The 16055-nt window shown below is 39.0% G+C and overlaps 1 protein-coding gene across 1 annotated transcript; it reads right to left on the bottom strand.

Moving 5' to 3' along the window:
• Positions 1 to 239: 239 nt before the first annotated feature.
• Positions 240 to 7334, bottom strand: LOC107866937 (coatomer subunit alpha-1). Its single transcript, XM_016712984.2, has 3 exons — positions 6740 to 7334; positions 4067 to 4561; positions 240 to 3423 (listed from the first exon to the last, which is right to left on the bottom strand). The coding sequence occupies exons 1-3, from the start codon at positions 6945 to 6947 to the stop codon at positions 470 to 472; spliced, it is 3657 nt and encodes a 1218-aa protein (XP_016568470.2). The 5' UTR covers positions 6948 to 7334; the 3' UTR covers positions 240 to 469.
• Positions 7335 to 16055: the final 8721 nt, after the last annotated feature.

Genomic DNA, 16055 nt, shown 5'->3' with positions numbered 1-16055 from the left:
GGAAGTACAATCACAACACCATTACTAACGTTAAAACCAGCAATGAATTACCAAATGAAATGAAAGAAAATCGGTGGTTAGGACTTCGCAGTATCCAAATTCCGCACCAACGTACATTTATATCGAGCTTCAGTTTCGGTCTTTCATGTCAAACAACGAAAGGCCATCCAAAAGTTCCACATCCCCGGGGTTTTACAGCTTATGACTTGAAAGAGACTAGGCGAACAAGCTTCAAAGAATTGGTCCAAGTCAAAAACTTACAAGATGCTTTATTACAATCAAAATTGTAATCATGAAACTGATAGAGAAGGGCAATTAGGTTCATAAAACTATAGCATAAACCAAAACAAATATAAACCAAAGGTACAACCCGATCAAAAGCAGGCCTGTCAATACTCGTCCCTAACTTCTAATGTAGAACCGGAAGCTTCTGAATGACGGCCAAATGAGCTGATTTGAAAAACAGAAATTATCTGACCTGTGATGGTGAGCAAAGCAAGCCGGAGGCATCTGCTCCTACAACTGCAAGATCACAAACAGTACAAAGCTGTCCTTGCTGGGATGGAACAAAATGAGTAGTACAATAGGGGCAAGTGACATCCTTCTGGCCTCTGTATATGGGGACATATGTTGCGCCACATACCACAAAAGGATTTCTGAAGTCGTAATTCAACTCGGTAGCATCTCTCATATTTTTCTCAGCTGCTTGAAGAACCTGGCGGGCAGTTTTCGCTTGGTTTTCATTGGTTGGATTTGTCTCCAATAGTCTCCTAGCAAAGTTGGCCGCTGAGCTAAGATTGCTTGACTTATAGCAGATAGTCATAGCATTCTGTAATGCGAGTCTTAAGTGTGGAAGCTGCAGATTACAGTGTGTGAAGTAGGCAGCCAATTCCTGCTGACGAACAGGGTTGTCTTTCAATTCCTTCCTCTTAACTTCCATCTGCAAACCTAAAACGTACTCCTTCACTATGATAATCAATTCTTTGACCTCATCCACTTCACGTCTTGAATCAACCACAATCAGAGGAATGGTGTGAAGAATGCTCAGGAATAATCTAAGAGCATCAGAGAATTTCCCAGCAGTAGTGGCCCTATAGGCAGCCTTAAGTTTTTCTTCCAGCTGACTGAAATTGAAGATAAGGGCAGGCGGACCGCGCACGTTGGGACTAGCTGACTCGCTCCAACCTCTCTCAATTGCCAAAGAGATAACTGGTGCCGAGGAGAAGGCACGTAGATGTGTGTGGCTTCCCATATGAAGATCAGAGAACAACTGCTTTAATGGAGAGAAGTTCTTAATCCCTAGTTGTCGGCTCAGCAACCGCATAGCAGTATCGAAATTGCCAGCAGCTGCATGTTCTGCAGCAAGAGATGATTTTTGGACCCAAATCTGGCTGACAGGCATTCCAGGGGTTGGGGTAACAAAAACAGAGGAGCGAGCATTGGAAGCAATCTTTGGTGTGTCAGTATCAGGTGGCAGATCCAAATCCTCAAGATCCCATCCTCCTTCCTCGTCAACTTCCTCCTTTCCTTCTTCATCATCCGGCACCATACTGATATCCCCATTCTGCAGATTTTCCACATCACCAATATCCAGTGACTCACCCCAATCAGCATCTGCAGCCTCTTCATAATCCTCATGTCCACCCCTGACTGTAGCATCCAAACCACCTTCAAATATCCCTTTTGTCACCATCAGTAGAGGCCAGTCTCCCCCACCCAAAATGGGAGTTGGGGGCTGCAAGAGAGATGCTTTCTTCTCCTTTGGCAGTGATGGAACGTTATCACCCAGTTCTTCTGCAAGACGCTCAGCAGTATCCTTGAGCCCGTGCACAGTAGCTGTGACGTATGCAAGGGGAAGATGACCAGCATTCTTCAAAATCTTAACACGCTCACGAACATCACCAAGGTACAAGGCATCATGAAATTGACCCATAACTTCATTCTTTACCTCAGCAATTTTCATCATTTTTGATAACTTATCCAAGTTTCCTGTTATTAGATAAAGGAAAGAGAGCCTCTCAAAATTCTTCGTCTTCTGGTAGGCATATTCAACAATACCTGCATTGCCCTGCCGAAGGGCCTCCACCCCAAGTCTATACCAATGATCTTTCTCATCAAGCTTCTTAGCAGATTCAAGAGCTATCTCAATGTTCCCACTTTCAAGTGCTAAGTTGAAACGAGTAAGCTCATCCTTGACAAAATGAAGAGCAACCTCAGGAAAACCCTTCTGCTGCAAATAGGCAATCATGGCTTGACCACAGAGCTCGGAGTTTCTTATCATACTCATAACTTGGTCATACCTCTTTCTAAGCAGGGCCAGCTTGAATATATATTCAGTTGAATCAATAATAATAGGACGGTTTTTGCCATCTCGATCCAAGCAAAAGATAGTGTTCCCATATATCTTAGAAATGTAAACTGGGACATCTAAGGTTTTGATGATTCCACTATCTCCATTAGGAAGGCAGTACTTGATGTGGGTAAGTGTTGTATATATGAAGACTCCGTTGTCATCCCAGGCACCACTCTTGACACGAATTGTCTCGTGAAGAGTGCAACGGTGCACAAGCTTCTTATCAGCTATTACTATGGAATGCTTGCTAAGCAAAGCAACACTTTCCATGTCAGATGACCAAACGACATACCTGATGAAAGGAGTCTGCAGCTCCCCAACAACAATTCTCTGCTGCAGATCAAAGATAACAACTCTGTCCTCTGCCCTGCACAATAAGTTTCCGGTGCCAGCATAAAATATTGCATCAGTAATAGTGGGAAGAGGGTTTTTCTTAACAAGTTCATTTTTCAGATTTTTGACCAGGACTTGATTGGTGCTCTTCTCAAGCACCGCAAACCTGTTCCGAGAAACAAAAACTGCTGATCCTCCACTTCCCCTTTTCGCATCTTGAACAGTTTCACCCCTACCATAACTGTCTTTAGGTATAATGTAAAGTTCATAGGAGCCCCCATCTGTGTCCGAACAGATCAAAATAGCATTTTCTGTAGGACTGTAAGAAAGTGTTCTTGGACCTTGGTTCAGACTGTTTGAACCAGGCCTTCTAATTGGTATCAACTGATTCTCCTTCTGAGTTGAATACTCATACACACGGAGAAAACGGTCCTTCACATAAAACAAAGAATCCCCGCTCACGGAAAAAGCAGGGCGCTCTCTCTCCAACTTGAACACTATCATTCCACTGTCATGACCAGCTGCTAGAAGATTCATCTCAGGATGAGCTGCAAGGATCCAGAATCTGTCATGCTCCCTTCGAAAAGTCTGAAGACCAGTCCTTTTTGTAGCATCCCACACTCGAATGCTCTTATCCTCTGAATTTGAAACAATAATATCTTGCCTTGAATGGAACAAAACACAAGATACATTGTTCATATGACCTCTCAATGTGTCCACCTCCCAGGCCTTTGTATCTAGAAATATCAAAAAACAATTAGTAGTGTATAGTCTCGTCTAGTTACCTGAGAACATCATCAAATGCATTAAAATGTTTATGGTTCCAACAGCAGACAGCCTAATCCAATCTGAAGCAGCACCTATTTTCCACCAATTTAATTCAAGGTGAACTTTCTTCTCCAAGAATAGAGAAGGCCTCGAGCTTACATCATGTATGATTCTCCTGATCATACAACAATTAAGGAAAACATTCATGTCTTTACAGGTGCCAAGAAGAAACTACACTTCAGCAGGAGTATAATTAGCTTCACCAAGCTTTAGAGATAGATATAAATGCAAGCTGCTATCACTCACTATCTTGGACGTAGCAAGGTACAGAGTATTAGCTGAATAAGGAGCTCCAAGCTGACAAGTTTTTAATGTTAACTGACAAGAGGTTCTACAAATTCGAAGATCCTACTTCTCTGGCCAAGTGGATAACCAAAAATCTCTTACTATTGCTAAAATGATATATAACAGTAACTAAGTCAAATAGCACAAAACTGAAGATTTATGTTAACAACCAATTGTGTAAATTTAGTGCTAAGGGTTCAACAGATATGTGAGAAAACAACATTTACAGCTGGCGTGTGGAAAAACTTTAAAGATTACAGTGCATACCATTCATCCGCCAGATTTTCACCTGGCGATCATCTGCACCAGACACAATTAGGGGCAGTGTAGGGTGAAATGAAGCCCAGTTAACCCCTCGATCATGACCCTCCAAGACATACTTCACAACAGCATCTACTCCACCAAAGAAGTCTGTATTCATCTGGCTCAAGCGCAAGATGTCGTCAGCAGGAGAAACAGTTTTCTTCCTTAGAGCACCAATATCCCAGACCCGAACAGTCTGATCCAAAGATGCTGAGACAACCAAATCCTCTTTGGGATGAAATAAGGCACACATCACATAATGATTGTGCCCAGTCAAGACAGAAATACAATTGCGAGACTGCCAGTTCCATATCCTGATTGTCTGATCATCACTTGCACTGACAATCCAAGGATATTCATGATGAAATTGGACAGTGCGAATATAATCAAGATGTCCAAGCAGAGTAAATAAGCAGCGATGCAGCTTATAATTCCAGACCTTTATCTTGTAGTCATCTCCTGTAGCAAACAAGTTACAAGTGTTTAAATACACTAAGAACTGTCCAATACGGAATTTCAATTATGCAAGCGTACAAAAACATATTACCTTAGAAATGTTACAAATAAATAAAAGATGAGAACAAAGACTTGCAATTCTGTTTAACATATACTTTTTGTTTTTATTTATTCACTTAATTCATTTGTCTTTGTCATGATAGATAAATTTGTTACTGCAGAAGCAGTATACATCACATCCATACAGTTTACCAGTCATCAATATAAATATGGGCATTAGAATTGAGCCTTGAGTGTACATAGGATCTAACAGTTCTTTTAGATTTTGACAATGTCATGAATTATTTGGGCCTTCTAAAAACAGAAATATACAAACAACGTGAATAAAATTACTCAATATGATTTGTTTTGATTAAACACTAAATATCTTTGTGTTTTGATTAAATACTAGCTCGAGCCGGGCGGGGGGTCTTCAGGAAACAGCCTCTCTACCTTCATGAGGTAGCGGCAACTGCAAGGGTAAGGTCTGCGCACACTCTACCCTCCCCAGGCCCCACTTGTGGGATTTAACGGGGTATGCAGTTGTTTTGATTAAACACTAAATATCTGATGTGTAAACGGAAATGCTAATCGATCGGTCAAAAAAGAATCAATTATACCTCTTCTAAAGAAGTTCAAGGATGAACAAAACCAAAAGTGAGATCACATATAAATGTTCTATGATTCACAGGGCATTCCACCTGATCTAGAATATACAAAAATAAACCAAACCAAAACACTCACCAAAATCACATATCATGCTACAATACTTCAAATGAGTATAAAAACACAATCCGAATGACATAAACTAGTTGATGTCATCGATCACATAAATCAAATAAACTAAAAAAACAAAAAAAAGCTACCAAACTAGTGCATAAACAAATTCTCATCACGAATCTACAGTACTTCAAATAGAAAAGAAAACACAATGAGAGTAATATACACTAGCCAAAGCCATCAATCACATAGATCAGATCAAATAAACTAAAACAAAAAAAACTACCGATATAGTGCATAACAAATTTCTCATCGCGAATCTACAATACTTCAAATGCATAGGAAATCACATAGATCAAATAAATTATTTTAAAAAAAAACTACAAAACTGGTGCATAAAGAAAATCTCATCGCAAATTTTAACTATTTCGACAAAATTAGCATTTTGATTACATAGATCACACCTCTATTTACAGATCCAAACTCAATCATGAAATCAATAGCACCAATTATAGATATGAGAAACATACAAATGTTACACAAAACCGAAACACTCACAAAACCACATAACATTCTACAATACTTCAAATGCATACAGAAACACAATGTGAATGATGACAACAGCATTGATCACATAGATCAAATAAACTTAAAAAAAAAAAAAAAAACTACCAAACTAGTGCATAAACAAATTCTAATGCGAATTTCACTAACTCGACAAAATTAGCATTTTGATTCATAGATCACACCTCTACTCATCAATTCACATCACTAGATCCACAGTCCACCACTCAATCATGAAAACTAGCCTCCAGATACAAAAAAAAAAAAGAAAAAAAAAGCTGAGACTTATGAAAATGAACGCCACGAACATACTAGCCTACTTCAAATGCATAATAAAAGCACAATGTGAATGATATACACTAGCCAATGCAATTGATTCACATTAGATCAAATAAACTCCAAACTAGTGCATAAACAAATTTTCATCGCGAATTTCACCAATTCAACAAATTAGTTCTTTAATTACATAGATCACGCCTCTATTCATAGATCCAAACTCAATCACTCAATAATAGCTATGCGGAAAAAAAGGGCGAAAATTGAAACCTCCAGATACGAAAAGAGGCTGAGACATATGAAACTGAACGCCACGAGAACATACTAGCACATATCAAGTGCATATAAAAGCACAATGTGAATGATATACACTAGCCAATGCAATTGATCACATAGATCAAATAAACTCCAAACTAGTGCATAAACAAATTTTCATAGCGAATTTCACTAATTAGACAACATTAGCATTTTAATTCCATAGATCACACATCAATTCATCAACAAAAATCACTCGATCCAAAATCAATCACTCAATAATAAAATCAATAATAAAAAAAAAAAAAAAAAGGCGAAAATTGAAACCTCCAGATACAAAAAGAGGCTGGGACTTATGAAAATGAACGCCACGAACAGGGCCATCATGTTCATCAAATCGATCAATAAGAGTTCCCATACGATAATCCCATAACTGAATCACACCGCTATGAAGACTAGCTAAGATCCATGGCCTTTTGCTATGAAAACTCAGTCCTTTCACTCTATTACTCTTCGTTTCAAACTTCGTCAACATCTTTCAACAAACAAAATTTGCTCAATGCTCGATTAATTTTGCTGTGTGTATATGAAACCCTAACTGGATTTTGATTTTGCTGTCAAATTTAACTCAGATCTGGTGGGGAAAAGGTGTACTTAGTATGAATCGGTGTGTGTGTATTTTGAGTGAAGCGCTAAAGGGGAATTGGGGGAAGAGAAGAAAAGGAAGAGGTGCGTAGATCGGAAGTTTCACATACACAGAGAAATAATTATGGTAAGGACTATGGAGAAATGTAAAGTTAAAAATAGCTTAATTGCTGGTGGATCTACTTGGTACTTTTTGATTGGATAAATAAATGAGTAATACATTATTCTCACCGAATCATTTTAGTTAGTCATTTTATTTTATTAAAAGTGGGTATTACTAAATCAATATTAATTATTTTTATTTTATTTTTATAATTAATAATATACATTAAATGTGAACAAATATAATTTCAGTATTCGTTCTTATGTCTAATGAATATTATGGGTAAATGGTAAGATAGTAAAATTTGTCATTTAATTTATAATTTTATAATTATCGTATAAGAAATGAAATGGAGACCGAGAGGTATCCTTTTTTACTATTGGAAATTTTTTAAAATTACTTTACTTGTTGAATTTTTTCAAAAAAATTCCCTTCATTTTATTTACTTTTTATTATTGTGTAAAAGATTAGCCCTTAATGGTTAATGGTATGCAAGATCTATGTTTTTTACAAAAATAAAATAAAATAAATGGTGTGTTTGATAGGAAAGAGAAGATATTTTCTTAAGCGTTGAGTTAGGATTTGGATCGAAATTAGAGTCAGAGTACGAATCAAGTTAGGGATCGAGAGTTGAGCATGTAATAATAACACTAATATATGCTGTGGAATTTTATAACGGAAAAGAGCCTAATTTACCCTTCATGTATGGAAAATGGTGCAACTATGCCCCTTCCATCTTTGGACTTTAAAATACCCTTGTCATCCACCTTTGAGCTCAAAAATGCCTTTTTCATCTATCTTTAGGGCTTATTTTGCCCTTTTTATTCATTAACATATCATTTAAGAAAAATAATCAAAATTTTTATTCAACACGTGACATCTTCTTATTGATTGAAGTTTTTATTCGTAAAAATTGAATTAATCAACTAAGGTATTAATCAAGTAACATAATCGATCCACCTAGACTCAATCCAACCCAAATCCTAATACCTAAAAGAGAAAATCCTTCTCTGAAGAAAACAAAAGCAAGGCGGTTAGAGGTCACTATATGCAATTTGCAGTATGTTCATAACTACAAAACTGCAAATATCAAAAGTTCGAAACGAAATTTCCAAGTTATGTTACCTAAGACAGATCATCGGAGTCATACAAATTGATCCAAATCGATTATTTCTGCTCACATAACGTACATAAAAAGAATTTAATTTCAAAGCTCGTTTCTTATCCTACATAACATTAAGCATCATTCATTTTATTGTATTAGATCAGATAACCATGGTATAATGTTTAGTATTGCTTTATCCAGTGTTTTTGTATTTTCAATCTTGCATAGCTAATCCTAGAGTATAGTTTATACCTACTATCACATGGAATAACACTACATGAATTAGATGCTAAAAGATAAAAACTATTACCTTTTATATTTTTATCAAACCTATCAACAGTTCAAGACTATTTCAAAATAAACTCATGGTTCGAATTTTAACTTATATATACCTTACACTATTGTTAGATTAAAGAACAAAATGCCTACGAAAAAATAATCAGTGCATTGCAAATATATGTATTATAATCCCTGCACAGCTTGTTGGAATTTGGTTCGGATTGGATTGAATTGGGTTGGATTAGGCGAATCTGGTTAGGTTTGTTGATTAATTGATTCTTGAATAACAAAAAATTCAATCAATAAGAAAAAGTCGTGTTAAATAAATTTTTTTTAATTATATTTCTTAAATGATATATTAAGAAAAAGGGCAAGATAGATTTCAAAGGTGGATGGAAAGGGCATTATTGAGCCTAAAGGTGGATGAGAAGGGAATTTTAGAGTCCAAAGATGGAAGGAAGATATATTTACACCATTTTTTATACTTAAAAGGCAAATTAGGCCCTTTTCCGATTTTATAAAATAGGTGTAAGAGATAGGATGAGAGTTGATTTTAACATTGGCTTTGTGTTGTACAGAGGTTGTTTGTGATTGATCCTCTACTCAAAAAAGGGTAATCAAAATAGAACTAAGAAACAAATAATAACAACAAATTAGCAAGACACATAGAGGAAATGAAGCAACTTGTAAAAGTGAAAATTGAGAATAAGATACTATGCTACTAATAACAACTAAGATATAGAAGATTAAAGAGGAGAGATTATTCATGCCTCTGCCGTATAAAAGTATGACAGCACTTGGCTCCGTCCTTCACAACTTTTTATCCAATATCGTATTCTCCGTAAGTTGAAAATGTGTTTGTCATGTATTGTCTAATTACCACTCTCTTTCCTCTCTGCCCCCCACCCCACCCCACGCACCCCCACCTCCACCCCACAAATCTATACCTTTGCTAAAATTGATTATAGCAACCTCTCGGACCTCCAAACTAGTTCACCCCTACGCCTTTACAAAGCATCTTAGTCTTGTTTTTCTCACTTTGTCCACCACTTAGATCAGTCCACTTTATCATTTATAACGTTGCTCCTAATCTTATTATCTTTTAATATGCTCAAACATCTATTTAAGCATCCTCATTCTGGTTACCTCTTTTCTGAACATGTACGTCCTTGATTGACAATCACTCTAACTCATACAATTACATAGGTCTAATCACCATTATGTAGAACTTATCTTTAAGTTTTGGTGACACATTCTTATCACATAATATTCTTGACGTGAGCCTTCATTTCACTCACCCACCCTAATACAATGTGCGATGTCAAAATCAATCCCCTGTTTTCTTAAATTATAGAGTCGAGATACTTCAAACTTTCTTTTTTGAAAATAATTTGTGTATCAATCTTCATTTTGACCTTGGCTTCATGCATTATATTGACATGAAAAATGTTTTCTCGACACTTGTCTGCTTTGTGTTTTGGTTCCAAAAAATAAACCAATAAAAGAAAACCTAACTCGTATATCACTAGACCAACTTTTCTTTTACCTTCTCACCAAACCAAAGAGCTTAATAAATGAAACCATTCTTTAAGGAAGATCATTTGACTTTTTTTATTTGGGTAATAACGTATATATATGCATAGGCGGATCCAGGATTCGAATTTACTGAGTGTCAAGTAAATTTATCGATTAAATTAATCAGATTATTCATATTTTCAGTCTATAGAAAAATTAACAAATCAATCAATAATAAAAGAATAGTAATAAAATGACCAAATTTAAACTTTTAATAATATTACTAACGTCATAATATCCATAATTCATTACAATTGCCCACGACGAATTTTCATATTCTGAAAACGATCAATGATGAGCTTTTTGCTAGTGAGGATAGAGAATCGATCGGGCAGCAAGCAACGGAGCAGCAGTAGGCAGCAAACTTGAAGAGTTGAAGTACAAAAAGAGTCGATGTTTTGATATATGGAAATAGTTTTTTTTTTTTTTTTATGAGAGAAATAAGAGATTAGATTATACCTTCTCTAAAAATTAAATAAATAATATTAAGTATTAACTTAAGTCAACTAGAGTCTACTACTGCTTACTACGCATGTTTAACATTTAAAAATTTAAATGCTTCAATCTGGGATCGAACCCATGATCTAGGGGCGACAAAAGTGGTGATTTGCCACTTGCACTACTGCTTACTACACATGTTTCTCTGTTTTTATCAATAAAAACAATGTTTTAACATTTAAAATTTTAATTGATTCAATCTGGGATCAAACCCGTGACCTAGGAGCAACAAAAATGACATTTTGCCACTTGCACTAGATATTATTTTGATATTACAAGTGACAGATTTAATATTTGTCTATATTAGTATATATATATATATAGCTATATATATAGAGTTTTCGTCGAAGTTTGCGGGTGGCGTGCTACTTCCACCGCAATGAATAGATCCGCCCCTGTATATATATGATATATCCATAATAACAAATTAAACTATTACAGCTGGATTAGTAGATACATGATTAATATCAGTGCTAGTGATAACACTTAGGTCCCTAAAAGTTGCTAGATTAGTACATGTAGATGTTGGTATTAGCTCAGTAGATCATTTGACAATTTTTTCCTTCCTATATACACAATATACACTTATTTGTACTTTAAAACTAACCTGCAAAAATACAAATAAATTTATGGAAATGGAGTTTAAATTTTCCTTCCACGGATAAATTTGAACTTCAAAAATACAAATAAAGTAAATTATTTTGTTACTTCTAGCATAAAGACGAAAGGAAAAATTGCAAACAATAAATTCCTATAGTTTGGAGCTACATTACATAAAATTCTGATATTTTGCACAACTACTGAAAATTTCAATTTTGGATGTATCGTGATATATAATTAGCTCCTGATACATCTGTCGAAGATACATTTTTTCCTCTGTAAAGGTACATAATTAGCCCCCGATACATTTTTTGCTATTTTGGGTTTGTCAAGATACATAATTAGCTCTTCGATACATCTGAGGAAAATACATAATTGTTAAGATTTTTATAATTACTCAGTAAGGTTGGAATTTGTAATTATTTTCATAATTTCTTTATTGAAAACCAGCTTGGTCAGATTTATATGGCCCAAGGTCCATGGGTTGATGTTTGAGCTTAGTCCTCTCCATTGGCACTATTTGCCATTGGACCCAAATACTTTGTCCAGTGGGGTGATTTGAGAGATGAATTGCCTTTTCTTTGGGTCCTAAAGTTCTTGATTTTCAACTATGGAAATATAGCAAGGTATTTTATTAACAAGAAATGTTGGATACATTGAAATATATAAAAATTGACAAATATAGTAATTTAATTAAACTGCATAATTAACAATGTGTACTGCATATTCATCAACCACTAAGGGTCATTTGGAAGCGTGTGTTGAAAAATATAATGCATGCGTTAGTTAATGTGTATTATTAATACCTTATTTGCTACGTTTTTTTGCCAATGTATAACTAAAGCAAACATTATTTATACACTTTATAGTGTATTGAAGTGTGTATTAGTAATACACTCCATTTTTGATGTATTAGTAATACAAACATTTTTAACACATGCATTAACTTATTAAATGACCTTAATGCCCCTCAATTTTCCTCTCAAAATATTTAACCATTCTTTTTCCCGTCATTTTAATTTGCAATAGTGAATACAACAACAACAACAACAAACCCAGTGTATTCCCACCTAGTGGGGTCTTGGGGGGGTAAGATGTACGCAGTCCATACCTCTACCTCTGAAGAAGTAGAAAGGCTGTTTTCGATAGACCCCCGGCTCAAGGCACGAGATACCACACAAACACATAGTAAAGCACAGAAGCAGATTACATAGCATAAATACGGCACCCATAAGTAATATAAAACAGAGGAGAGCAGAGGAAAGCACACAGATTCGTAATGCAACATGGAACACGGAACAAGGAATCATAACAGGAATAAAACCCCCACCAAGTAATTCCCTACACTAGCGACCCAAACTGGCCCTAGTCCTCTGCCGTAATTCGCGTCCTCCAGACCTTCCTATCTAGGGTCATGTCCTCGGTGAGCTGTAACTGTTTCATGTCCCGCCTAATCACCTCACCCCAGTACTTCTTCGGCCTACCCCTACCCCGCCTAAAACCATCCAACGCTAGCCTCTCACAGCTATAGACCGGGGCATCCATGCCCCTCCTCTTCACGTGTCCGAACCATCTCAATCGTGCTTCCCGCATCTTGCACTCCACTGAAGTCACACCAACCTTCTCCCGGATAGTCTCATTCCGAACTCTATCCCCTCTAGTCAGCCCATACATCCAGCGCAACATCCGCATTTCTGCCACCTTCATTTTTTGGATGTGGGAGTTCTTAACTGGCCAACACTCCGCTCCATACAACAAGGCCGGATGGACTACCACCCTGTAGAATTTGCCTTTAAGCTTGGGCGGCATCTTCTTATCACACAGCACCCCCGACGCGAGCTTCCACTTTATCCATCCCGCCCCAATACGGTGCGAGACATCCTCGTCAATCTCACCGTTACTCTGGATCACGGACCCAAGATACTTGAAATTATCCCTCTTACATACCTCCTGTGCTTCCAGCTTCACTACTACCTCATTCTCCCACCTCACGTCATTAAACTTGCATTCCACATACTCTGTCTTGCTTCTGCTCACCCTGAACCCTTTAAACTCAAGAGTTTGCCTCCACACCTCTAATTTGTCATTCACACCCCCTCGAGTCTCATCTATCAGAACTACATCGTCTGCAAAAAGCATACACCACGGCACCTCCCCTTGAATACGCCGCGTCAACACATCCATCACCAACGCAAACAAAAAGGAACTAAGAGTAGATCCCTGATGCAATCCTGTCAGGACAGTGAAATGCTCTGAGTCTCCTCCCGCCGTCCTCACCTGGGTTTTCGCTCCATCATACATATCCAAGCATCTCCAAAACACCTCCCTGGGGACTTTGTCGTAAGCCTTCTCCAGGTCGATAAACACCATGTGCAGATCCTTCTTCCTTTCCCTATACTGTTCCACCAACCTCCGTACCAGGTGGATTGCCTCCGTCGTCGAGCGGCCGGGCATAAATCCGAACTGATTTTCCGAAATAGACACTATCCGTCTCAGCCTCACCTCGACCACTCTCTCCCAGATCTTCATAGAGTGACTCAATAACTTAATCCCCCTATAGTTATTGCAACTCTGAATGTCCTCCTTATTCTTATAGAGAGGGATCATGGTACTCCACCTCCAAGCCTCGGGCATCTTTGCCGTCCTGAAGATTTCATTAAATAATCCAGTCAACCACCTTACACCAGCCTCTCCAACGAACTTCCAAAACTCCACCGGTATCTTATCCGGCCCCGTCGCCCTACCCCTTCGCATCCTGCGGACAGCCTGTCTAACCTCTTCTACCTTAAAACGTCTACAATAACTAAAATCCTGACACTCCTCTGAGTGCTCCAGTTTCCCTAACATAATAGCTCTATCCCCTTCGTCATTCAAGAGCCTATGAAAGTACGACTGTCATCTCTTCTTAATGTGGCCGTCCTCCACCAACACTCTACCGTCCTCCCCCTTAATGCACCTCACCTGATCGAGGTCACGACCCTTCCTCTCCCTAGCCTTAGCGAGTCTAAACAACTTTTTCTCCCCTCTTTTCCCCTGTAACCCTGCATATAAGCTCTCAAAAGCGGCCGTCTTAGCTGCCGTGACTGTTGACTTAGCCTCCTTCCTCGCTAGCTTGTACTCTTTCCTGTTTACCCGCTTCTCCTCTTCGTCCTTACTTTCCACCAACTTAGCATACGCCCCTTTCTTGGTCCCCACTTTCTTCTCCACCTCTTCATTCCACCACCAATCCCCACGATGGTGCCCGGCCCAGCCCCTAGAAACACCCAACACCTCACTTGCATTATCCCTGATGCACCTTGCCGCCCTGTCCCACATACTATCCACGTCCCCCCTACACTCTCACACCCCCATTCCCGCCAACCTCTCCCCTATCTCCCACGCATTCACTGGCGTCAGGCCGCCCCACTTAATTCTAGGTCTACACTCCTTACTCCTCCTCTTTCTGTTCTTCTTTATACCCAAATCCATAACCAAGAGCCTATGCTGGGTCGAAAGATTCTCACTCGGGATGACTTTACAGTCCTTACACAACGCCCTATCCCCTTTCCTAAGCAATAAAAAGTCAATCTGGGTCCTGGCTATCGCGCTTCGAAAGGTGATCAGGTGCTCGTCCTTCTTCGGGAAGCCCGAGTTCACCACCACCAGCCCAAAGGCCCTCGTAAACTCCAATAGGGTCACCCCCTCTTCATTTCTCTCCCCAAAACCAAAACCACCATGCACATCACCAAAGCCTCCCGGTAACGCCCCGATGTGCCCGTTGAAATCCCCTGCTACAACAATCTTCTCCGAACTAGGCACGCCTCTCACCACCTCCTCCAAAGCCTCCCAAAACCGCATCTTCTCCTCCCCCTCCGATCCCACTTGCGGTGCATAAGCACTAAACACGTTCAGGGTAAACCCCCGAATGACCAACTTAATAGTCATCAACCTATCGTTGATCCTCTTCACCTCCACTACCTGACCTCTAAGCTCTTCATCTACTAAGATGCCAACTCCATTCCTATGCCTCTCGCTCCCAGAGTACCACAGCTTGTAACCATCCACATCTCTAGCCTTAGACCCTACCCACTTGGTCTCCTGGACACACGCAATGTTGATCCTCCTCTTCCTAAGAATCTTCACAACCTCTATGGACTTACCCTGAAGGGTCCCTATATTCCAAGACCCAACCCTCAGCCTACCGTCACTATCCACACGCCCTCCACTACCCCCCTCCCCCCTTCCCCCGCGCCTAAACCTTGGCCTCCCTCCCACTCCCGCCCTCTCCTCATCCCCCGCCCCCACCACGGCCCCACGCCCCAACCCCCTCGGACATGACCCTATCCACCCATTACCGCCCACAGCCACAACTACACGAAAGTATAAGAAAATATAAAGATATACACGGTGGTAGTATCAAAGCAGCAGCAAGGAAATACAAGGCTCACACAAATTCAAAGAAATACTCCCGAAACAAAACTATGCTCAATTAGGGGGCAAACCCCACTGGACTCAACACCCACAGCCCCCAATACAGATTCCCAGCCGACAACTCAATCCAAAGCAGTGCAAGAAACGACCACAGCAACAGCAACAACAGACAACAGACAATATCCACAAATCCCACGCAAGTCAAGGTACAGGGGCTACTACTAGCATAATACGAAGAATGAAATATGAAATAATGAAATAAAATGAAATATTGAAATAACGAAATAACAAAGGTTAGAAGTCACCGGATTACGCTTGTAGACCAAGCCGGAAACCAATTCCAGTGTTGACCGGCTTCCGGGGGATTCCGGTGCTGAGATGGAGCTGCAGCTGCTGGAGACGGAGCGGCGGCTGAAGACCGAGCTTCG

This window comes from Capsicum annuum, chromosome 4 (assembly GCF_002878395.1).
Source record: "Capsicum annuum cultivar UCD-10X-F1 chromosome 4, UCD10Xv1.1, whole genome shotgun sequence".
Classification (NCBI taxonomy): domain Eukaryota; kingdom Viridiplantae; phylum Streptophyta; class Magnoliopsida; order Solanales; family Solanaceae; genus Capsicum; species Capsicum annuum.
Note: the sequence above shows the minus strand (reverse complement) of the source record. Positions and strands in the feature narration are given on the sequence as shown.

What these genes read in the sequence shown, in the direction of transcription:
- LOC107866937 (XM_016712984.2), bottom strand. Translation starts at nt 6,947, where the DNA reads ATGTTGACGAAGTTTGAAACGAAGAGTAATAGAGTGAAAGGACTGAGT. An exon ending in GCCTCTTTTTGTATCTGGAG is followed by an intron (nt 4,562 to 6,739) that starts GTTTCAATTTTC and finishes TGTTTGCTACAG; the next exon opens with GAGATGACTACAAGATAAAG. An exon ending in GAAAATCTGGCGGATGAATG is followed by an intron (nt 3,424 to 4,066) that starts GTATGCACTGTA and finishes TGATATTTCTAG; the next exon opens with ATACAAAGGCCTGGGAGGTG.